The sequence below is a fragment of the Puma concolor genome, chromosome D3, assembly GCF_028749965.1.
Source record: "Puma concolor isolate L17-30 chromosome D3, mPumCon1.1.hap2, whole genome shotgun sequence".
Lineage (NCBI taxonomy): Eukaryota > Metazoa > Chordata > Mammalia > Carnivora > Felidae > Puma > Puma concolor.
In genome coordinates, this window is record NC_141678.1 from 54,978,004 (window position 1) to 55,004,926 (window position 26,923).

The following is a 26,923-nucleotide window of genomic DNA, read 5'->3' on the forward strand; positions in this document are numbered from 1 at the left end:
AAGTGGACTGCATCATATAAAGATAATATTTGATACATTATCCTTCCTAGTATTATTTGGAAACTTCATTCATTTGGTCATTGGATTTTTAATAGGTATTCATTGAAGAGTTTTCATATACATAGGGAGTTAAAGTTTTAAATTTCTAGCTTTCAAATATTTATTGGATATATATGCCTCAGCACCTACATCTCTGAACTATTTCAAGAATAAGATGAGATAGGAGTAAATAAAATTAAATTTAGGCTAAAATATAGGCTAAAATAGGTTAAAATATATACTAAAATTTCACGGTCAGGGCAAAAATTATAGTGAGATAAATATCCACATACTGATAGCTGACACCCTAACACTCAAAAGTGGTATCAGTAGTGGTTAAGTTATTAGATTTGCTTAAGTCATGAAAGTGGAACCCTCATGATTGGGACTAGTTCCCTTATTAGGAAAGGATCCTAGGAAAACCCTAGTAAAGGTATAAGATACATGTAAAGATAAAAGAAGTCTGGGGTTTAGAAGAGGGCCCTCCCTCACCCAACCATGTTAGCACCTTCATCTTCTAGAACTGTAGAGAAGTAAATTTCTGTTATTCATAAGCTACTTAGTGTATGGTATTTTGTTATAGCACCAGCACCACAAATAGATGGAGGCAAGTGCTTTCTGAGTTCTGTGAGCTTTCTACAAAATTTCTGAACCTGAGGGAGGTTGGGGGGCCCCCAAATTTGTAGACAGCAGGTCTGAGGTGAAGGCAGTCCCGTGGGCCCCCAAACTTATGGATGGTGTCTGAAGTGAGGGCATTCTATGAGGACTGTGCCCTCTAACTATACAGTTTGTTTTGTTTTGTTTTAAACTCCTGGGTATTATAGATACAGTGTCACCACATGCCAAAATGTCAAAAGTTGAGCACACAAATGTCTTTAAATTAAGGGCGCAAATTACAGTGCTATATTCTTTTACCTCATCACTTCTAACAATATCCCCTCCCCAACATACACAAGTTGACTGTCTTCCATCACACAAATAGTGGTTATGATGTTGTAACAGGAAAGAGCTAAAATTAGGAGATACTTATGTTCTGAATGCCTGAGGCAAAAGCTCCTGGTGAACATAAACCTTATTTAAAGAAAGCCTTCATATCTTGTTTGCATTCTGCCTACCTTTTGACTTCAGAAAGACACTGTTATTCAAGTTACTGAAAGCACAATTGAACTTTAACTTTACTTGTTTGATCCTGGTACCCAAAGAACAATGACCAGTGTAAGGCTACCCAGCACTAGTGATAAATAGTAATGATATCCTACTGCTTTACTGTTTACTGAGGGCTTTCCGTGTATTTGGGAGGAAGGGTACTAGAAACTAGGGTAACCATTTTAAACTCCTTAAAGCTAGGTGATCATGAGAAAGTCTTGTTTAATGTCTCTATATTTCAGTTCCCCAAATGTAATTGTAAAATTAAAAAACAAAACAAAACACACCTTTGTTGCCTATCACACTGGACTGCTCCGTCAATGAGATAATGCTTGTACTTGAACCCTGAAAGAGCAACTTAAGAGTTGCCAAAGTTGGAAATTAACACATTTAACTTAAAGCTGTTCTATTTCCGAATTCAACTCTAATCTAAATTTATGGAAAAGAATGCATAAATTTGAGCCAAAAGCTAAAAATACTTTTACTAATTTTTTTTTTATTTTGTTCATTGTCTTTTTCCATAAAGGGTGTTTCACATTATAAAAATCAACAAAGGTTATTGAAAAACATTTTCATTATTTTATATGGTACTGAAAATGAACATGACACTGTACACTAGTTTATCTATTCCATTTCCTTTCTCTTTATAGCCTATTTCATTTTCTCTCAAACTGTTATTATTATCATGGCACCCAAATTTGAGATATGCAGCTCCCTCAGGAGGTCAGGTACACATGTTTTCTAAAAGCAAATAAATCAGACAGTGGGAGGGCTATTTGGGTAATGTTAACAATGCTCCCCACAGGACACTGTGCAACTCACGTCTGTGATATTTGTCAGAACACCACCTAAATTTAAGAGAGAGTTCATGGTGCTGATACTTAACACAGAAAGCTACTAATAACTCATTAAAGACAGAGTGATGGCTAGTCTCATCCTCTTTCTTCCCCACTCCCTCGTCCCACATCCTCTATCTTCCTGTCTCTCCTTCCTGTCTGTCTCTCTCTCTCTCTCTCTCTCTCTCTATATATATATATATATATATATATATGTATATATATATATATATATATATATATATATATATATATATATATATATATCATCTTTATCTCTCCTGAAAAACTCAGAGAAACAGAGACAGATGAGAAACTCTTAGTAACTGAAAAAAATTTCCAGGCTGTGGTGCAGTACTTTAGGCTAAGATCTATTCTTATGAATATTACAACCCTGTAGATACCTAATTTATGCAACATTGAATTCTTCTTTTTTTTCTGAAAGCAAGGTGAGGTGACCTTCCTGAAGGTAACAACTGAAGTAAAATTCATACAATTTAAAAGAAAATGGACAGGGAAGTTGGAGGCTCTTTTAATTAGATGTACAACCAAAATAAAACTAATTATGTGTTATGCTATTCAGCATTGCTTAGTCATTTTATAAGTGACACTTTCACAAATACTCTTGATTATAGGCACTAATATACAATTGTATTTATAATAATTTATAAGATATAATGTATTCTTGTTGATGCCTTATTGATGCTATCGGTGAAGCAATACCATATCAAGTCTTAGTGGTCTTGGCAATTCACTTTCTCTCTTTGAAAACATTTTGGTAAGTATAGGAAAGGTGACAATATTTACAGGTTGTATTTTAACAGTCTCTCTCTGTTCCTTTGATTCTGTCTCTAATTATCAAAACCTGTTAAAATAAAGCTACGATTCCTTCCTCTGTATAGTAAACTTCTCAGAGTTGAAGACTATCCTTTATTCCAGTAACCCTCAGCATCTAGACTAGCATATTTTAGGTAATAGGCACTCAATATACACTTATTAATTGCACCTAACCATTATCCCAGCTTAAACATTTCCAAAGTGAACTCTGGAAGTGCTACTCATTGGTAAACAAGTTCAAATTGCATTTCATTCTCATTACACAACACTGAATAAAACTGTTTGCATTAACTAAACCCGGGACTGAATTAAAGAATATTAATTTCACAAGGCCTTACATATTACAGGGTCTAGTTGAAACTAGCATAATCCTAGGTCTCCATTATTGCTTTCAAACCATTATTTCTCCATGCTCATGTAAAAATACTCTTTGAGTTTTATACTGATTAAAGAACATAATCATTTGGGGGTGCCTGGGTGGCTCAGTCAGTTAAGCAACTGACTTTGGTTCAGGTCATGATCTCATGGTTTGTGGGTTCGAGCCCCGTGTTGGTCTCTGTGCTGACAGCTCAGAGCCTGGAGCCTGCTTCAGAATCTGTGTCTCCCTCTCTCTCTGTTCCTCCCTTGCTCGTTCTCTGTCTCTCAAAAATAAATAAATGTTAAAAAAATTTTTTTATAAAAGAACATAATCATTTGTCATAAAGAATATAATCTTATACCCTTAAGAATATAAACCTTCCTTCACCCATTTGCACTGTAATTTAATGATTTTCTAGTCATTTTCTCACACTAGGGAAAGAACTTTGGCCTGTGGGACTCAGTCTTCTCTTCCTGTCTTTCCTATGTTCCATCCTCATTCTGTTTTACTTCAATATCTATCTGGATAACTTATCCAACACTTTAATCTTAGAGTTTATGGACTTACTCAAATCTAGTTAACTTCAATTCTACGTCCCATTAACAATTCATACCCATGGACACCCTTCTGACTTTGTTATCATCTAGAATGGCACCACAGATATAAACTCTTATATCTCTCTTTCTGACTATAGCCTCTGCCCTTGCTTCTTCTATTCTTGCTACTTTTTCCATATCATAATCATCCAACCAGGAGTGTGTCTTCATCTTTCTTCTCAATATTCTTAGCATTACTAAATATTTCCTGAAGCTTCTGATGCAATGTATATGCCTATAGCTTATACAACTATATCTTTGTTCAAACTCTTGTTCCTTTAGTTCCAGATTCTTACATTCACTGACACTGGATTCCATGTAGCTCCTATATCTCAAATTTGACTAATCTAGTTTCCAAACCATTCCTCAGTCCATATTTTTGGATGCTGACATCACCATTCTGTTGTCAGAGTCAGAACTTGATACATATTTAAATTATTTTTCTCACCATCTAGCCAAATAGTCATTAAGTTCTGCCTATATTAACTCAAAAAATTATCTGAAATTCCTAACCCTAGCTCTAAACCTAATCCTAACTGAAACCCTAACCCCTAACCTATAACCACTAACCCCTAACCATAACCATAACCATAAACTTCTCTCTCTGGAGAGGTCTCTGAACTGCAGGATAATAAGCATATACCCTTGCCCTGGCCCTAAACCTAACCCTAACTCTTCTTCTGGCTCTAAACTGAACCCTAATCCTGTATCTGAGGATTATAAAATAGAATGAGATTTTATAATTAGATTATAAAAATATTATAAAATAGAATGTTACTCAGCCATATAAAAAATGAATTCCTGCCATTTGCAGTGACATGGACGGAGCTAGAGAGTATTATTCTAAGTGAAGAAAGTCTATCAGAGAAAGACAGATACCATATGTTTTTACTTATATGAGGAATTTAAGAAACAAAACAAATAAGCAAAGAAAGAGAGAGAGAGAGAGAGAAACCAAGAAACTCACTCTTAACTACAGAGAACAAACTGATGGTGGCCAGAGGGGAGGTGGTGGGAGATGAGTTAAAGAGGTGACGGGCATTAAAGAATACACTTGTGATGAGCATTGGGTGATGTATGGAAGTGCTGAATCACTACAATGTACACCAGATATTACACTGTACGTTAGCTAACTGGAATCGAAATAAGAACTTAAAAAAAAGAAACAATTATCGGGAATTCATCCTTCCATCTTACTAGAGCCTTATCATTTCACGACTAAATTCTTAGTTGGTATCACTGCATCCAAAATCACTTGTTCCTCTCCAATTTATTATATGTAAGCAATTATTTCCAACCTTGCTATACATCCCAGAATACAAAGAAAAAGAAACATTCACTTCATCACACTGGGGTAAAAAGACAAGGCTCTTTGACAGCACAGTCTTCTGAGCCCAGTTTCATAAGCACCTTAAGTCCTTCTCAACTCTAACTGCTGACAGGAATAATATCTCAATCCAACTTTGGTCCATTAGCACCACACCAAGGTAGACCAGTGGACAGCAGACCAATGGAAATCTCTGCTAATTTTAGTGGAATTTTCCTCAGCTGCTATGGTAGCTTTGTTATTCTTTTGAAAATTATTCATGACCTAAAACCTAAACTCCATAGTGTGACATTCACAACTTTGGTTATGTGGCTCATACCAGTATGGTCTTCATCTGACCTTCAAGCATAGTAAAATACACGCCATTCCCTAAATGCATGGTTATTTTTTGATACCTGTCTTTTTTTCCAATTGTTTTTACTACTTGAAGTATTCTTTCTTTGACTAATTTGTTACCACCGTCCAAGACTTAGTTCTGTTATTATCACTTTTGCAAGCTGTCTTAAGATTTCCTTCAAGCTCTTCTTTCTGGGTTCTAAAGAATTCTGTGCTTAATTCAAGAAAAGAAGTTGTACCTAATTTTAACTTGGACCTGTTTCTTCACCATTGGTCAGTGAAATTAATTGGGAACAAGTGTTACCTTTCATTCAAGATGCTCAGAATCTCACCCAGATTCTGACACTTGATATATATGTAACTTGAAAAGAAAAGAAAAGAAAAGAAAAGAAAAGAAAAGAAAAGAAAAGAAAAGAAGAGGAAAGAAAAGAAAAAGAAAGAAGAAGGTAACAGTTTTCTTTATCCTTGTCAAAGTAAACTGAAATATAAATCCCACTTACCCTATTAGGAGCCACATCACTTCATCTGTATTTCAACTAAACAAATGTTGAGCACTTATTATGTCCTAGACATCTGATGGACTCTGGAAGTACTCATTGGAGTGAAATATCGTTCTCTCCCTCAAAAGCATCCGCAGTTGGAATGGGAACCAAATATTTGAGTAAAACTGCATAATACAACATACAATACAATCTCTCCCTCAATCTTCTCTCTTTCCCCTTTGCTAGAAAATATACCTGGGCCTTGCAATTTGCAAAAAAATAAATAGAAATATACAAATTATTTTATTACCAAAGCTCTTGAAAGAGTATTCTAAAATTGCCTTTTCCAATTTCTTTCAATGCTCTTGCTCCGTTCACTAGTATTACATTTAATCTTCTGCCTTTACCAATCTGATACTACTCTTTCTGCCATTGATGCTTTCCTAACAGCCAAGTTGTATTCAGGCATAGCCATCTATGGACATGAACTACTAATTTCAGGTGAATATGCATTTCTAGGATAAAGCTGACAGGACGTGCAAGATGACAGAAAGCCCTCAGGAAGCAGGCAGGAAAAGAACACATTTCTTCCTCCTTCAACCTTTTAATCTCCCTCTAGTACCCCATACTGGCAGAACCTAATTAAGAGGCATGTAACAAAGGAAAAATGTAGTCTGAAGAGCCCTAGCCCCAGTGGTCACCAAGCAGAATATAAAAATGCTGAGAGATAATTATTTAACAACTTACATGCCCAGGTTCTGCTCTCAGATATTCTCCAACACTTTTCTTCAAAGCTTGCATGAGCTCCCATGGCTTCAATGATTAATACAGTAGCTGATTCACTGATCGTCTACTCAATCCATTTCTATTCTTTCTCTCAGACTCTATCCCACATGGTGATTAGGTATACATGCTTCCACTTACATAGTCTCTACCATGTCCAAGACAGATTACTTCTCAGCAAAGCCAGTCATCAACAGTTCTTTTTATATAAATGCCACCATATTTTTTCTAGTCAACCAGTATCATCCCACCTTCTATATATTCTGTTCTTTTTTTGTGTGTATCATATGCAATTTGACATCAGTCTCTGTGAAGTCTATAATCCTCATTCCTGCTCCATCAGTGTTTCATTACTTCTCTTTAATTGCAGAAGTATTTTCTTACCATTTATATCTGTAACTTATGTTTTCATTTCACTTCAGTTCATCTTATATAATGCTGTTTAATTGATCTTGCTATAGCCTATCTCTGAGCACACTGTATTCCTGGAAAATTCCCCATGCCTCCTACTGCTTTACAAATTAAGTGTAAACTTTTCAAGTCGGTCTTCATGATATATCCCCGGACCTACATTCTTGCTTTTTCCCTGTTTATCTGCATTACTAATATATGAGCACATTTAGATGGAATTTTGAAACAGTGATATAATTAAAAGTAGAATGTTTCCATTTTATATTATTAAAAGCAATAAAATCAAACCACAATAGTCAATATGCCAAAAAAGTAATAATGACAAAAGGAGAAAGGTAGTATCACCACAGAAAACATTAAGCAAGATGGCAGAAGCAAGAACCAATAAAACTATCATATAAATTAAATTACTAAAGCAGAATGGATTGAAAAGCAAAATTATCCTAAATATTGCTCTATAAATATTACAAATGACCATCTAAAACATAAGTCAGAATACTTAATAATAAATTGCAAAATTAAGTTGGTCTAACAAAAAGAGGTATTGAGAATATTAACTGCATAGCGATACATAAGAGAAAGATATCATTATATTAAAAAATAACAAAATGGTCATTTAATAATTGTGTCTCTATTCACTGAATAACATAATCTAGAAAATATATAAAGCAAAATCCACAAATTAATTCATATTGAACTAAACATTTCATTTAATTTATTTGCTCATAAATAATCTGTGAAGCAAAAGTTGCAGTGATCTTGTCTGATGGTCCCATGCAGATTAAACAAAAGCTTTTAACAGAATTTTATCTTTCCCTAGCTCTGTTAATGTTTAATTGATAAATAAACCTGTATATATTTAAAATGAGCAATGTGATGATTTGATATATGCATACATAGTGAAATGATTACCATCATCAGGTTGATTAAAACAACCATCATCTCATGTAATTACCTTGTTGTGTGTATATATGGTAAGAATGCTTAAGATCTACTCTCTTAGCTGATTTCAAGTATATAATTCAGTACTATTACCTCTAGTTACCATTCAATACATTAGATCTCCAAAATTTATTCATCTTATAAGGCTTGTAGCCTTTGACCAGCATCTCCCCCATTTTACCCCCACCCTGACCCCAGATAACCACCATTCTATTCTCCGTGTTCAACTTTTTTAAGATTCCACAAACAAGTGAGATCATATCTGGCTGGCTTATTTCTCTGTCTGGCTTATTTCACTTAGCATAATATCTCCTAGATTTATCTATCTTATTGCGAATGGCAGGATTTCATTCTTTCTCATGACTGAAAAATATTGTACTATCTATGGAATGGTTACCATTATATCTATCTATCTAGATCACTGATACATAAATACAACGTGTTTTTATCTGTTCATCCATTGACAGACACTCAGATTGTTTCCATATGTTGATTATTATGAATAATGCTGCAATAAACATGACAGTGCAGCTATCTCTTTTAGATACTGATTGTTTCCTTCAGATATTTACTTAGAAATGACATTGCTGAATTAATGGATTTGTATTTTTAATTTTTAAAACAATCTCCACAATGTTTTCCATAATGGCTGTACCATTAATAATTTCCACTAATTTCCACTAATTTCCACATTTCCACTAATAATATATAGGGTTCCCTTCTCTCTACCTCCTTACCAATACTTGCTATCTCTCGTAATTTTTATAAATGACATCCTAACAGGCAAGAGATGACATCTCACTGTGGTTTTAACTTGCATTTCCCTGATGTTTAGTGATGTTGAGCACATTTTCATTTATCTGTTGACTATCTATATACTTCTTTGGGAAGATGCCTACTCAGGTCCTTTGCCCATTTTTAATTGGATTACTTCTGTTTTTTCTTTATTTATTATTTTGTTTGTTTGTTGCCACTGAGTTATATGAGTTACTTATGTGTTTTGGATATTAATCCCATATCAGAGATATACTTTGCAAATATTTTCTCATATTTAGTAGGCTGTCTTTTCAATTTATGTATTATTTCTTTTGCTGTGGAGAAGCTTATCAGTTTGGTGTAGTCCTAGCTTATTTTTGCATTTGTTTCCTGTGCTTTTGGTGTTCATATGCAAAAAAATCATTGCCAAGACCAATGTCAAGGAGCACAATATATTAAAATTGCCATAACTGCATTCAGGAAATACTTGATCATTTTTCAAGTTTGTTCTTCACTGCAAGTGAGAAAGAAAACACTAAAGTATTCAATTCAACTTGCTAGGAAAGAAAAAGAAACAAAATTACAAAAATCAATCAAAAAGAGTAACAAAGAAAAAAGCTAAAATTAATGATTTGGAGAACAAAAATAATTAATCATCATGAATAAATCAGAATTTGGGTGGGAAAACAATCATAAGGCAAAATTTTAACAAGGTCAATCAAGGAAAAGAAAAAAAAAGAGAAGCCTAATGCATAAGAAAAGAACATAACTACAGAAGCAGAAGAAATGACAAAATACATATTTCATACAACTTAATAAATTTGAAAACCTCATTAAAATGATTTTTTTCTAGAAAAATATAACTTTCAAATATTGGCTCAAGAATTAGAAAACATTAATCATGCAAAAAGCAAAAAAAAATGGACTGAATAAATTTTAAAATGTTTTTCTCCAGAAAAGAGTTAAGCTCAGATAATATGTACTGGGGGGCACTCACCATCATGTTTATTTATGTACTTCTTCTGACAGTTTTTATCCAGAACCGCCTTTTCAAGATTGTCTGCATGGCAAATAGAATGCCTTCCTCTGGGGCAAAGGCTGGACACGTTTGTTAGAAGCTCCCTTATAAAACTGGGGCTTTCCTACATTCCAAGTTCATCAGCTGTGATAAAGATTCCTTGTGTATGCAGCATCCACCTGGACCACTTTCCCATTATCCCATGAGACTTGGAGCCAAGGTGAACCTATTTAAACATGAAGCTCACACTGCTGCTGTGTAGCAAGTAATAAAATCTTTGCTTCTCACCTAGAAGTTTCATGCCTTCTGCATCATTTGTGAAACTATGGCAGGCTAACTTGTTAGTTTGCAAGTGAAGTAAAATCTCTAACTCTTCACATATCTTGATAGTATCATAGTAAAATTCCTCAAAATTTTAAGGAACTGAAATGTGTTATGCTATTTAACATAGAAAGAAGAGAAAACCTTCTTATGTCATTCGAACAACTCTACTAAATCTCTGACACTAATATCTTGAACAGAGTACAAAACAGAAGAACTATAGACCAATTAGATGTTCAGCATTAAATGGCTGCAAATTGAATCCAGTAATGAATTACAGTTTTAATAAAGCATAACCAATTAGGTATACTTAAGTATGTAATCGGATATTTGGAAACTCATACTATAATTACTTTAATTGATCAAAAGAGAAAAACATATATTTATGTTATTACTCTGCAGTGGGGGAAAGGTATTTCAAAAGTGGCAGCCCCACCAGGAAATTAATGTTACTTGGAAAAATCATAACATCCAACGCGTGTTCATAGAGTATTATCACAACCATGTAAAAAAAAAAAAAAAAACAATGCATAGAAAAACTGAGGTGGATTATGGCCAAGTGATTTTAATAGATGTCTCTAGGTAGTTGGGGAGAAAAAAGCCTATTCAAACTTCATGTATAGTCCTTTAACGAACTGTTAGTAGAAATTCTGGGACATATCTGCAAGATGTAACATGATGTTGGAGAGATGCAAAAAGAAGAGAGGCTTTTGCCTTGTTTAATGGATCATGCTCTGAGCAAACATTCAAAACACATTAAATTTATATTTGGGAGTTACTTATACCCATGCTACGTCTTTCCTTTACATTACAGTGTTATTCTCTTCTGATTTCTAAGTACCTATGATCATTGCCACACTGGGTCTGTGCTTGAACACTTGAAGTGTTCCCCAGTATAAAATTAGTACTCTTTTGCTACCAGTCCTCAAATTAAAATGTTCATACCTCAAGAGAGCATGGATTTGAACAAGCAGCTTTAAAAAAGCAATATGATGAACCTAATTAATATGATTACATGTGACTGATGCTTAATCCTACCAGAATTATTAAAAATATTAATTATGCAAACCATGTTTCCAACTTCTAAAACTTTCATGTTAATTTAAAATCTTTTGGTAGCAAGAAAATTAACATTAAGGCAAATTATTCTTGCTTATGAGGTCCATTGGTCAGTTCTTCTAAATGTTCCCAGGTTTTTCACACATTCATTTCCCACTATTAAGACCACAGAATATGTAATTTGTTTTTATTTTATTTTAATCATACCTAATGTATCAGGTCAGTGGGCCAGGGACACAATTTATTGTTTGTAATTTGAATGTTGTTACTATATTCAAGTTTGTTTTTTACATCTTCCCTCTTTCTGCTGATTGAATCTTTAAAATTGAGGCTAGGGTTGTAGTCACCCAACACTGAATGCCCTGAACACAGTACTCATAAACTAGTTGTGTGAATGAAGAAGTGATGAGTGGAAACTAGGAGAATAATTTTTTAAACTGTAGTAATCTTTAAAATTATCTCAGAGATTAAATTTGCTTCTTATTTGTACTATTTCTGTACCTGGCTGTCTAATGAGGCAATGAATCACTGCCTCTGTATTAAGCTAAGAATTTTCCACATGAAAGGGTCAAGAAGTGATTTAATAGCCAAATATGGGACTGCTGTAAATATTTCCTGAGAGTAAAAAATATGAGGTGAAATAAAAACTGATAAACTCTACAAAGTATTAGGGGATTGTGTCTTATAGAATTCAATTTGGAAACTGGTCTCTCTGCCAATGATCCAATATAGACCATTATACCCTTCTCATATCATACCCTAAATTATAGAAAGGAGAGCAAGATTATAGAAAAATCACTAGAGAAAGGCACTGACATAGAAAAGCAGTGGGACTTCAGAGGACGGCTAATAATAGATTAAAATTAAAATTAAAGATTAAAATAACCTGAAACTCCAGTTTTGTTTGGATCTTTCTAGTAACAAAAAGGAAGATCAGTAGCGAGAGCTATAGTACTTTGATGGGTATGATATACTGACATTTTCATCTTAATTGTATTTGCAAACTATAGGCAGTTAAAACTCCATTTAACATTAAAATATCTTTCATTTAACTATATCTGATATGGAACTATATAAACCAAAAAAGGTTGAATTTAACTCCAGAACCACATTGTATTCTATCTGAAGTTTGTATATAATTTTTTTCTTAAACCATTTTATTGTCTGTTTGTAGTTCTAATTCTATGGCATGTTTTCTTACATCCCCAGTTAATTCTACTGTGGATTTTATATGCTTTTATTAAATGATTTCTTCAGATGATCCATAATTGTGATCAATTCTTTTGCCCAGAGGGGCCCCAGATTAGTAATACTGTATTTATAATCATGCCTAATAAAACTTGTTTCTTTTTAGGAATGCTTCATATTACACACATGTTTACAAATTTTTACTTCATCCAATTTCTAAATAGGGATGAGAATAGTTTTCTGTGAAGAATCACATTCTTTCCACTATTTAATGCCAATAACTGATCAGAATCATAGTGTCACTAATGTAAGATATATCAATTTCTAAACTAGGCATGTTCAAACTCTATGCTTCTGATCACATATGGCAAATGCATAACAAAGAACTATCTGAGAGTTGATAAGAGGCAATTTCATATAAATTTAAGATTATTTAAGAAGTATTATTCAGATATTTATCAGAATCCTTAATTGCTAGAAAGCAATAGAGAATTTAACCATTTCACCTACAAGGAAAGACTAGATGGCAAATGTCTCATGAATTATCAAGGAGAAAAAGAGAGAATGAGAAAGAGAAAGAAAGGGAGAAATCAGCTCTTGCATGCAGCATGAGTATTCAACTAAAGTATCAGGCTGGCGCAGTATGGAAAATGTCCCTGAAATGCTCCTGCTTTCAGGCATTATCATGCATGTGGACAGCAAAATTACCAAAAAAGCATATGTTCATCCATTTATTCATTCAGTCATTCAATGAGTATTCATTGAGTGCCTCCCTTGTGCCAGGCATAATTCTGAGCTTATAGGATACAGAGAAGAATGTGGCAGAAAATCTCACTGACAATACATTAGTATTGCAAGATGCAGGCAGACAACAAACAAACAAAAATGAATGAACAAAACAAGGTCAGAGAAAGATTGGTGCTAAGAACAAAACACAACGCCAGGTGATGTGACAAGTGGGTGGAGGTAGGTGCATTTCGGAATGCGAAGGCAGAGACAAGATTTTGGATGAAAAAAAATACAAATCTCAATTTCTGAGAGGCTAGTTATACAGGATTTTTTCTTTGTCTCTCTCCTGCTGACCATATTTTGCCATTTCACTAATTATTATTGTTCCATTAAAGTGCTGAAATGCCAGTCAATAAATGATTATTGAGATCCCACTGTGTTCTCAGCACTAGGACGATTGGAAAATGTGGTTGAATTCAAACAGCTAATTCTACTGCTGTGATAAAATATGAGGTGGGGAATGATGCTTAAATCAGTAAATAACTTAAGCCTTCTCTTTCTGAGGGGTGCATTTACATCTAAGCCTCCCTAGTCCATTCATACATCACAAATCTTGAGATTTAGCCATCAATGTTTCAGGAACTTCTCCAAAAGAAGGCATCATTTATTGCCACTAGATGGCACCAATTATTTTCATATTGTTAGGCCCCCTCCCCCTAAAATACTCTTTTTCTATGTAAAGGTCATTATTTAAAATGGAAGAATATTACTTAACACTACTGTTAATAAAACTATTATTCTTTTTTTAAGCTTACTTATTTATTTTCAGAGAGAGAAAGAGTAAGTGGGGGAGAGGGAGGGGCAGAGAGAGAAAGTATCCCAAGCAGGCTCCGTGCTGCCAGCACAGAGCCTGACATGGGGCTCAATCCCACGAACAGTGAGATCCTGACCTGAGCTGCAAACAAGAGTTGGTCACTCAACAGACTGAGCCACCCAGGCACCTCTATTGTCCTTTTATTTTTTATTTGTTTTTAAAATGTTTTTATTTTTAAAAGAGAGAGACAGAGTACAAGCAGGGGAGGGGCAGAGAGAATGGGAAACCCAGAATCCCAAGCAGGCTCCACGCTGTCAGCACAGAGCTTGATGCTGGGCTTGAACCCACAAACAGCGAGATCATGACCTGAGCTGAAGTTGGATGCTCAACTGACTGAGCCACTCAGGTGCCCTGTATTGTTCTTTTATTAATAGTTTTCTACAGGGAGGATCACAGAAATAACATGAAAGATGGTATGTGCATTCACTGACATACTTGCTTAATGTATATTTGCTCTAATTTTTAAAAATGGTTTAGATAATTTCTTTGAAATGTAAAAAGTAATTGAGTATATGGATATATATAATAATTGGATATATTAATATCAGGACCAAAAATAGCTTTAAAAAGTATATTGTGATAGTAAATATATCTTTAAAAGTTTTGCAGAAATAGTTGTAATAAGATGCAGTAGAATGATTTTTCAGAAGTAATTTACCATTTGGCCTCTTAAAAATTAGCCATGTTTATAAATATATTGAAAAAGTCACGGCATTCATTATTATAATTAAATGTATCAGAAACTAATCCAAAATATAAAATAGGAGAGGAATCCCTTAATTAAATGTGTACCATTTACTCATATTCTATATAAAAAAATTAGTATGAATAGCTTTAGAAAACTTAAACTTCAGATCCAAAAATATGTATCATATGATTTCTGTTTCCAAGTTTACAGGGCAATTAAAATCTATGGAAAACTTTTCTAAAGGAAAAGAGCATGAAATATTCTCCTTTTTCAAAAAAGTGGTTGGTAAACAATCAAAGTGTGTTCATTCAGAAATAAAATGTAACTATCCCCACATCTCCTATTAAAGGCGTAATAATGGCTCTAGAATAAATATAAATTGTACTTTTATACCAGTAGACTTCAAAATAAAGTGAGGTACAGAAGGTCCCTGACTTACAATGGTTCCACTTATAATTTTTTTTATTTTACATTGGTGCAAAAGCAATATGCATTCAGGACAAACCATACTGAGAATTTTGAATTTTGATTGTTTCCCAGGCTAGTGATTTGGGGTAGGATACTGTCTCGTGATATTGGGCAGGGACAGCAAACCCCAGCCCCCAGTCAGCCATGTGATCCTGAGAGTAAACAACTGATACACTTAACAGTCAGTCTTTCCCCACACAACCATTCTGTTTTTCACTGTCAGTACCGTATTCAATAAATTACATGAGATATCCAACACTTTACTATAAAATAGGCTTTGTGTTAGATGATTTTGCCCAACTGTAGGCTAATGTAAGGGTTCTGAGCACATTTCAGGTAGGCTAGGCTAAGTTATGATGCTGGGAGGTTAGGTATATTAAATGCATTTTTGACAACAATATTTTCAACTCACGATGAGTTTATCAGAATATAACCTACTCGCAAGTCAAGGAATATTTGTACAATGACACAATGAGAGTGCACATAAAATGCATTAAAAAGCACAATATGGTATATGAATATATTGTAATTACTTAGAAGAAAAAATAAGAAATTACATTGATTGCACTAACGGATTCATTTTTAAAATTTGAACATCATTACCACTTCAATATGAAAAACGAGTGCTTCAAACTACCTGCTAGTTTAACTATCACTACATTTCCTTCATTTTAAGACAGTCCAAAAATAATACTCACTTTAATATCTGCCAGAGTTTTTTGCCTCATGGTAATGAGTGTTCTGTATCTCTGTTCTTCTTCATAGAGTCTCTCTTCACAGGTTTTTTTCTCACTTACGAGCTGATCAAACACAGCTTGTGCATATTCCTTTTTATATTTTGTAGTTATATAGTGGTTCCTATGAAGAAAGAATTGTATTTGCCACTGACCAATTCATATTTTATTTTCTGAAATGCATTTGTGATTCAGTTTTAAAGAGCCAGTATTTAAAAGTCTTAAAGCTGAAGGGCTTTGGAAAGATCCCTAATCTTTTACACAGGCCTATCTCCATAGAGCTACTTCTAAATGATCCAGTTGGGAGAAAATCTCTAGAGAAAATCTCTAGAGAAATTTAGTGGATTTTCTTGGTTGCCTACCCAGCATGCCTCTCCAAAAGAACCCCTCCTCCATGCAGCATATAACCCCAAAAATACATTCTAATTAGATTAAGTATAATTAGATTAGACTAGCATGTGGCTGATTATTGAGGAATGAAGATATGTATTAATATAGCCTAATAAGACGAAAGGCAAGGACCTAATTCCATGTACAAAAGGCTCCCATCCACTAAATGTGAGTGAGTCATGTTTTCAAACCTGAAGACAATGGGCATAGAGGAGAGAGAAAAAACTGAGTACCTAGTGTTGATCTCCTGGATCACCAACCCTGCAGCTGACCCTGCCTAAGAGCCCCTGTTCTATAATATGACACATTTCCCTATTGTTTAGTTTAAGCTGTTGTGAGAATGTGTTCTGTGTGTGTGTGTGTGTGTGTGTGTGTGTGTGCATTTTGTCCTTTGCAACTAAGTATATACTGACAGAGAGATTAAGTGATTTTTCTTTAAATAAGGAACAATATAAGTAGAAAAAGCATCAAAAAGTGGTTAATACAATACTGCAAAACAAATATGCTTTAGAAATAATTGCCAGAGTTGATCAGTAACGCAGAATACAGAATAAGCAGCTGCAAAAGCTCCACACAGTCTTACGTTACCCACAGTTGTTTTTATCTCTGCTGGTATAGAAAACTGAATCCTCTGCACAGTTAGCTAAAATAGCAGCAGGACTAAAGTTTTTGAGGGACTGAAATGTTAAAGTGCTTTGAATATAATACCTCATTTAATACAACAACAACCCTTGACATTATGGAACATAGAATACTGGGGAAATTCACACAGGAAAGAGCTAGTATGACCAGAACCAAAATACTCCCACAGTTGCTCCCAACAAATATCACTATATATTGACCACATATACTTTGTTCCGTACACTAAGTATTTTGAGACTGGATTATATTCAACAGAGCATTTAGTTAATTATAAATATACATATACATATATATGTATATGTACATATGTACATATATATGTATATGTGTATATATACACATATATGTATATGTATACATACATACATATGTAAATACATACATATATACATGTATATGTATATATACATATACACACATATACATATATGTATTTATATATGCATGTGTATATACATATGTATATATGTATACATATATACATACATATATGTAGATATATACATATATGTATATATACATATATATACACACATACACATATAGGCACATACACAAATGCATACATTATGATTATATGTATATCTATGCATGAAAATACTGTTTCCTTTCTCCCAGTGATAAAAGGAATAAACTCTGAGGTCCTATGGGTCTGGTTTAAATCCTTTCACATCCTAATTAAGAAACAGGTGTAAAAATTAGAGCCAAGGATAGCTTTGTTATTATTCTTATCACCATATTTTAGTAGTTTTGCACATGCAAGCTTGTGTTGCTAAATTATCTTTAGATACTTGAAGGTTCTCTTTCTCATTTGTCATTTCTTTGTCCTTCTCGGTGTCTGGCACTAGGCACACTGTAAGTTCTCAATAAAGAATGATTAGCTTGATACAGTCACCTACTGAAAGTACCAGTAGACTATTGCTAATACAGTTTATCTGCAATAATCTTCCTTTCCAATCCTAGTTTAGGGAGTCAACGTGCATAGCCGTAAGAGCACCACTTTGGAATAAGATGGACCTAAACCAGAGCTGGTTCTACCACTAATTAGCTGTACAATGTTACGGCAGTCAACTAATTTCCCTCAGCTTGTTTCCTCAGTATTCTTCTAAGAATGTTATTATATAATTTAAAGATTTGTTGTGAGAACTGGGTCAGATAAAGAACACAGACTGCCCACAGAGTATGTGGTACGTTGAGAGGTCAATTAATGGTAACTTTAAATATTACTTGACATTATCCATCATTATTGTTAACTATAGATCTGTCAATAATGTCACAGCTTCAGCTATTCTTTTTCTCCTTTTCCTGTGAGAAGGCAGACTTTTGTCAAGTTTAGAGAGGGAACTGATTCACTGGGACATGGTGACCAATCTTGTCCCAAGGGCAATATAATCTAGCCACAGAACAGACGAAAATGTTAGGACTGAAATGGTAAGAATTCTGAAGAAAGGAAATTCACCAGCTCCTAAACTAAATCTTTACAAGTTCAATGAGAATTAAGAAAATTTAAGCTTACACCATTGAACCTCAGCATATTTGTACAGACGTTAAATGATGTGGATAAATATCTTTCAAAATAAACAGCATATTTCCTTGCCTTCTTACATGATATACTGAATATAATTTAATGTTTTTCAGATAAATCTGTATGATCATTTTGAATATGTTTTTACCCTATAGTAATAGCTAAATAAATCCTTGTTGAGAGCATGCCCTGATTCTATTAGAGTGTATGATAATCAAGCTGTGCGCAACTGTTTTCATGACATTTTATCCCTCAAGGGCTGTGATTTTGCTAATGCTATGTTAGCCTTATTATACTTAAATCAAACTATAATTCCTAAACGTGACTAATGTATATTCTTCCAGTAGTCCTGCAAGCTCTGTTCTCAATGTATTATAAAATAGAAAATAAGAACAAAAAGGGATAAAGGAAGAGTATGCAAGTTCTAAGTAAGGGTCTATGGAAACACTGAAGGATCTTAGACTATGGTCATTCTCTAAGTGAAAGACCTTACTAACCCTTGTCATATATGCCCCTGACTAATGAAGGGACTGCATAAGAGATTTTTATAATAAATATGAAAAAATTACATGAGGTTTTATAGAATATCTATTTCTAAAGGCTTACCTTAAAACTTACCAAAAGTGTTGGGTGAAAAACCATATATTATTAACCATGTCATGTGAGTGAGAAATATTGAAATTAGTGGGAAAGATTAATTTCATAATTAAGAAAAGTTCTTCTACTTGGAAAGAATAAATATTTGCAGTTACTCAAATAAGAATAAACCCATCAGAGTAATAAAAAATGAATGCAATTTATGTTCTTAAGCCAAAATTATCAAATATTACATGTTTATTCCACATCAAATAATGATGGCAAATTATGGATCATTTTAAGAACAAATCTTAAATATGGAAATCTGATCATATCTCTTTTATAAATAATATATTGAACATTTAATATTTTATAACACTTAAATACTTACTTTAATTGCTCAAGTGTCTGAGCCAAAATATTCTTTTCCTTCTCCTTTTCTTTTAAGTCCTTATTCAATTGATCTATTTTTGCATGATAAATAACTGTTTTACTTTTAGTGGTCTTTATTTCTTTAAAAATCATTGAGCGTTTTTCCTGAAAAACAAATTCAAGAATGTTTTATTTTATTTTGTTATTATTATTTTTTTAATGTTTATTGATCTTTGAGAGAGAGAGAGAGAGAGAGAGAGAGAGAGACAGAGTGTTAGCGGGCAAGGGCCAGAGAGAGAGAGAGAGAGAGAGAGAGAGAGAGAGAGAGAGATAGAGAGAGACACACACACACACAATCTGAAACAGGCTCCAGGCTCCGAGCTGTCAGCACAGAGCCTGATGAGGGGCTCGAATCCACAAACCATGAAATTATGACCTGAGCCAAAGTCAGAGGCTTAACTGACTGAGCCACCCAGGCACCCCAGAAAGTTTTATTTTAAATACTAGAATTTTCATATCCTGGCAACTTAAGGATACAATTACATTTGGCCATGTGAACAATCAAAAGCAAGCAGTAACTTCTTATCAACATAATCAACAACTTAGCTTTACCTTCCCTTCTTCATAGTTAACACCTGATGTGATTTTCTAAAAGATGGGTTAGAAGTATACAGTCTCTCTGCCCCCATCTCTTTTCCTCTCTCTCCATTTTCCCCTCTCTCCCTTGCACTAACTTGTCTGTCCCTCTACACGCCCACATACATGCACACCTTAAAGGCACGTCCTTTCAAAATGCAAACATGTGGTTACTGTTTTTCAAACGTGTACATTGAAGGTAGGCAAGAATACACATTGTCCTGATCATTCAAACACAAGAAGTTGGTATTTAATACATTTCCCCAAGGCTGGCCTGTACAATTCCAGACTGAAGATTTTATCTTCCATCTATTTTTTGCATGATCCCTTTATGACTGTTGGTGTTTATATTGACTTAATGATTTACTGACTGGATGACTGACTTACAGAATGTTGTTCCCTACATCTGGCATTGCTTCTAATTAGTGCTACTCTCCCCCAACTGATTTCACAGATTTCAACTGCTCCCTTTGCTCCTATTTTCCTCCATTTTCCCCCATATGCTCCCTGATTCTTTCTCTGCTCTTACAGATTTCAAGAAGAAAGGCTAATCTTTTATATTTATTTTCCTACCCACTGTTTGTCCACGACTTTCAACACTGGGTACTGTGTTTGAATTTCCATATCCTCCCTTTTTTTTTTCTTTTTTCTGAAAGTTCTGGAATGAGGGTGTTGGTTGGTTGGTTGGTTGGTTGGTTTTTGGTTTATTTTCAATACCTGAATACGGTTGAAAGATGAATGACTAGGATTCTTCAATGAGACCCAACAGGATATTATATTATTACTAGGAGAAAAGTCAACACCTCAAAAAAGTGTGAAGAGATACATAAGTATGGAGTAAATTAAGTATTCAGAAGCTGAAGAGGATGGGCAACTGTGAGTACAGCATGCCATCACTAAACTTGACTTTTAAGTCAGATTCCATAATTCATGCCTTAATCTTGAATGAGGATTCTTGTAGGAAACTAAGAAGACCTCAGAAGCAATGGTATCTACAACTGAGACCAAACCAGCCAATTCAGCAATGCTGAAGGCGGTGTCAGAGGATTCTATACCAAAGGAAAGCAAGAGTGTGCTTCCTGCAGACAGCAGTGAAAAGCAAAAACAGTATTTTGGCACTTTAATAGGTACCATCAGTGAGGCTTTGGTACATGTGAACAGCATATCCCCCTCCACGGCATCAAAAAAGAGAAGAAACAGCACTATAAGGAGCTGAGTAGAAGGAAGCTTTTAGATGCTCTATGTCAATCAGGGGTACAAATTTGAGCATCTCCAGTTCAAAAAAGGCTGGGGACCCCAAGAGCCATTTGTAAGTCTATTGATAAATGCTGAAGTGCCACCAGAGTAAATGGGAATAGAGGCATAAAAAAAGTACATTTAGAATCTGACCATCCTTCGGCTTATTTTTCTCAAATACTGTCATTTCCAGCCACATATTTAAAAGATATCAGGTAATAAATATTATAGAGGCGCCTGGGTGGCTCAGACACTTGAGAGTCCAACTTTGGCTCAGGTCATGATCTCACAGTTTATGAGTTCAAGCCTCACACTGGGGTCTGTGCTGAGTGCAGAGAGCCTGTTTAGGATTCTCTCTCTGCCCTTCCCCCACTCGCACTTCCTCTCTCTCTCTCTCAAAATACATAAACTTAAAAATTAAATAAAGATTATATTCATATTCTAAATTATTAATTTCAGATTATATTTTAAGTAAGATTTAATAAATGTATTTTTAAATTATCTAAATGTAATAAGTGTATATTCTATGTCTACGATTTAAATGGGGGTGAAAATAGTAAAAATTCAGTAATGGCCCACGTTTAGCTTGGCCATGATTGAAATGTTTATGCACAGTAAAAGATTATTTGTCTTAAAAATTATCTGTCTTAGAATTTAAGTTCTTAGAAGATAAAAATAGGGTCTACAGTATATTTTGTATACCTATCAGCATAAGAGTACTTAATAAATGCTATTAAATATTTGAATTACAGTCTGGGGTTCCACAGCAGCATGGTACAGAAGGTGTTTCTTCATCCAGGGATCACCCATCTCACTGGCTTCATCTCTTTTCATTCCTATAATAGGTACCCTACTTTCTGGTCATACCAAACTACCTACAATTCCACAAACACACAGCACTATTCCATGATATCTTTCCTTTGCAAACATAGCATCTGTTTCTAAAATGCCTTACCTCATTTCTTCATCCATTTAAAAATTATATAACAATAATAATGGAAACCATTTGTTGAATACCTCCACTGCCAATCGTTTTTCATTCTTTTAGGCTTTGTGTGTATATCATCTCTGTTCCCTACAACATATGGCAATGCAAGTACTTAACCTCCATTTGCTCTGTGAGTAATAACCTCCCCTGAAAAACTTTCCCCAGATCCCTCAGTTCACAGCTCAGTTTCCTCCTCCATGACACTCTCCCACCTCATTATACCGCTGTCATAGCTTTGCTCGCAGAGTATTAATGCTCTCTGCGTCCTTGTCTACTCCCCAAAAAGATAATGTGCTTCTTGAGTGAACAAAGTTCTCCTTTTACCTCCTCAACTCCAGCAAATTCCAACAATGTTTAATATATCTCAAGTGTTCAATAATAACTGGAAAGGCAAACTAAGTTGAAGGACAAATAAAAGAAAATTAACCCTTCTTCTCTAGCACTTGAACTCCTAGTACCTTGGATAACACTGAGCACAAAGAAAGTGTTCAGCCATATTCTTCATTGAAATCTGTTATTTGTAAGACATACCACTTTTGGCAATTTTTAGTTAGTATTTTTGAAACCAGTATTCAGATGTGGACATGAGAACTGTGGTAGCTTTCAACTGTACTGCTCAACACACAGGTTTTAGGTTTTGTGATGTGTTACAAGTAACTTGTGATCAGTAACAGAAGTGTGCTGAGTAGTAGGAGCTTATTGGAATGTTTTTGATCCTGAGTTTAAAGGAAATACTTTTAATGTTTCATCATGGAGTATAACATTTTCTAAAAAATACTGGTAGACACACACTATAACACACAATCAAGGTCAGAATGTTTTCATTCTGTTTCTAGGTAGTTGAAGGTCTTTTTGAAAATCATTGGTGGGGTCGCCTGGGTGGCGCAGTCGGTTAAGCGTCCGACTTCAGCCAGGTCACGATCTCGCGGTCAGTGAGTTCGAGCCCCGCGTCGGGCTCTGGGCTGATGGCTCAGAGCCTGGAGCCTGTTTCCGATTCTGTGTCTCCCTCTCTCTCTGCCCCTCCCCCGTTCATGCTCTGTCTCTCTCTGTCCCAAAAATAAATAAACGTTGAAAAAAAAAATTAAAAAAAAAAATCATTGGTGGCTATGGTGTTTTATCAAATATTTTGGGTTGTCTTTCATTTCTGTAAATGTACTGAATTATATTAGTACAGCTGATCCTTGAACAGCACAGGTTTGAACTATGCAGACCCACTTACATGCAGAGTTTTAACAGCACACTATTGTAAATATATTTTTTCTTCCTTATGATTTTCTTTAGTCTATTCTACTTTAATATAATAATATAGAATATAATATCTGTAGCATACAAAAATATATGTTAATCAACTGTTTGTTATCTTTAAAGCTTCCAGTCAACAGTAGGCTATTAGTAGTTAAGTTCTGGGGGAGTCAAAAGTTACATGTGGATTTTCAACTATGTGGGGGCCGGCACCGCTAAATCCTGCACTGTTCAAGTATCAGCTGTACATTTCTTTATGCTGACTCATCTTCACATTCTTCAAAAGAATCTTAACTTGCATAATACATGCTTTTAAATCACACTGTAAAACCTCAACGCACTGATATATTTAAGGTTTTGTCATCTGTGTTCATAAATGAGATCACCTATAGAATTCTTTTTCATGCTAATCTTTTTCAGTTACAGTTTCAGAATTACATTATTACAGAATGAATTCAGAAGGTCTCCATACTTTGTTATGGTCTGTATCTGGTCTTTGTAGGGATACCTGTAAAGTACCTGGGCTTGTTCTTGCCACTAGTGGTCTAGACAAATGACATTTATTCTATAATTATCATTCTACTCTTGTTGTGATTCTTCCTCTTGACTCAGTTTTCATTATTTGCATTTTATAAATAAATTATATACTTCATCCAAATTTTAAAACAAACTGCTATGCAAAGCAGCATTCTTTCTTTCATTACTATATATAATTATTTCTCTGTTAGTTTTTCCCATGGCTGTTTTTATCCTCTTTTTGTTCACATAGATATGCTAAGCACTTTAAGTTTTTCTTACCAAAATAATTTATTGGTAATACTAAAGTATTACCCTGACCTGCTCCATAAATTTTGCTCTATGGTTTATCATCAGTCATTTATAAATAAATGGTAAGTTATATTTCTGAATATTCCTTAACACAGAAGCAAATAATGGGGAAAAAATGTAATTTAAAAAATATGCCCAGAGGGGTACCTGGGTGACTTAGTCAGTTAAGTGTATGACTCTTGATTTCAGCTCAGGTCATGATCTCACGGTTTGTGAACTTGAGTCCTGCATGGGGTTCTGAGCTGACAGGGTGGAGCCTGCTTGGGATTCTCTCTCCCTCTCTCTTCTCTCTGCTCCTCCCCCACTTGTTTTCTCTCTCTCTCTAAAAATAAAGTTAAAAAAATTTTCTAAAAACATATTTCCAGTGATCTATACAAATGTTTTCTTTTTGCTGCAATTTTTTTTTGTTAGAGTTCTAATTTTACTTCATTATATTCAACAAAAGTAACCTGTATGAGCAGATCAGAATAATGTAATGGTTAAGAGCATAGATTCTGGTGCCAATGCCAGATTTAGTGAATCTCGACTGCACCATTAACAAGATGTGTGAAACTGAACAAGTTCATTAAAAAACAAGGCATTAGATTCTTCAACTGTAGAATGGAGATAATAATAGCATAATCTTTGTAGAGTTATTATGAAGTTGAAATGAGTTAATATATCTGAGCATTTTAAATAACGTCTGGATATAGAGAATTGAAAAATATCAGTATCTGTTGTTGGAGTTATTGTTGCTAGTATTATTATATTCCTTGGTAAATTTTTAATATTTATTTTGTGGCCTAATACAAACATTTTAAAAATATTATGATTACACAGGGGTGCCCGTGTGGCCCAGTCGGTTATGTGTCCAACTTCAGCTCAGGCCATGATCTCATGGTTTGGTTTGTGGGTTCGAGCCCCGCGTCGGGCTCCATGCTGACAGCTCAGAGCCTGAGCCTGCTTCAGATTCTGTGTCTCCTTCTCTCTCTGTCCCTTCCTGCTCTTGTTCTGTCTCTCTCAAAAATGAATAAATGTTAAAAAAAATTTTTTAAAAACATATGATTACACCTCTATCTAATAGCCAACATGCTGTCCACCAACAAATCCAATTGGTGCTACCTTAAAAATATATTCAGAGGATAGCAAGTTGAAGATAGTGGACTATCTCCACTTCCCCATATCCAGTGATTTTATAAAGACAGAATACTGGAGATGAGGATTTTCAGGGAGCAAATATTTCTTTCATTTTTTTTTTTAATGCTTATTTATTTTTGAGAGAGACAGAGAGAGTGTGAGCGGGATAGGGGCAGAGTGAGAGGGAGACAGAATCCAGAGCAGACTTCAGGCTCTGAGCAAGCTGTCAGCACAGAACCTGATGCGGGGCTCGAACTCACAAACTGCGAGATCAAGACCTGAGCCGAAATCAGATGCATAACCAACTGAACCACCCAGGTGCCCAGGGAGCAAATATTTCTGATTTGGAAAAAGCCCTGAAGCCTTTTGATATATGACCATGCTGCCTTTACAATGGCGTGAGGGTAAAATTGAGTTGTCGGATATTAACAAATGTTTCAGTCTGTAGATTGGTCTCATCTCTAGAAACATGGTACTATCTGGTACAATACAGAAATCCCTACCTCTACTTTGTAGGAAAGGTTAACAGGAGGGTGCACTAGTACAGTGGGAAAAACACTATAAAAGAGAAAAAAATGAAGATACACTCTGTGTGTATGTGTGAGTGTGTGTGTATGCATATAGAAACTTAGTGCAACCAATTAGAAATGAGAGGTATCCACCTAAAATAAATTGCTTGAATAGTTTTCATTGACATAAAGATGTTGGAAATTCATAAATTTTTTTGGTATTAAATTTCTTACCTCAGTTTCTATTATTGCATCACGAGTTTTCTTCCCTTTTTTTCTCAAATTTTTCTTTGTTCTTTCCACATTTTTTTTAACATTTTCTCTTTTCTCAATTATATCATTTAATGTCTAGAAGACATTCAGAAATTAAGATATGCAGCAGTTACAATCCAACTACCCTGGTTTAGACCAAGTAGTTCCCAAATGACCATTTTAATAGTAACAATATGTATTTTGGTAGAAAGGGAAAGGACCACCACACACAAATAACAAAAATATACTATGATATCCACATCCCAATATTCCACTTGAATTAGCAGATAAAACCAAAAATCTAATAAATTTTAGCTAAATAACAAAAACTAATAAACTCACATAGAAATTATAAGTTTTCACCATATTTGAAAATTTTAACCAAAATTAAAACTCCAAATACCAATTATCAGCGATCATTACCAAAAGTGCATAAAAACTTGCTATTTCCAAGAGTCTGTGTTAAATTCATAGTTCTTATAGTTTATAAACTATTAAAATATAATAAAAACAAAAATGATTACTGAACTATAAGATGAGGAAAAAAAACAATGGCTATTATAAAATAAGGGGGAATAAAAGTCATTAATCTTTTTAGGAATTCATTATGCTCAGATGATTATACTGAGGCTTTTGAAGCAATTAATAAATTTCCATCACTAATGTAAGGAGGAGCCATTATT

At 34.4% G+C, this 26,923-nt stretch overlaps 1 protein-coding gene across 4 annotated transcripts in view; it reads right to left on the reverse strand.

The window, feature by feature from the left end:
* The window catches only part of CCDC178 (coiled-coil domain containing 178), a 436,166-nt gene that overhangs the window by 234,774 nt on the left and 174,469 nt on the right, over positions 1–26,923 (reverse strand). For all 4 annotated transcript variants that reach the window (XM_086682702.1, XM_086682703.1, XM_086682701.1 and 1 more), the window contains 3 exons: positions 26,223–26,336; positions 19,453–19,598; positions 15,893–16,052 (listed from right to left, as the gene is read on the reverse strand). In XM_086682702.1, coding sequence (XP_086538828.1) covers positions 15,893–16,052; positions 19,453–19,598; positions 26,223–26,336 — 420 coding nt within the window. The remainder of the gene's footprint in view (positions 1–15,892; positions 16,053–19,452; positions 19,599–26,222; positions 26,337–26,923) is intronic.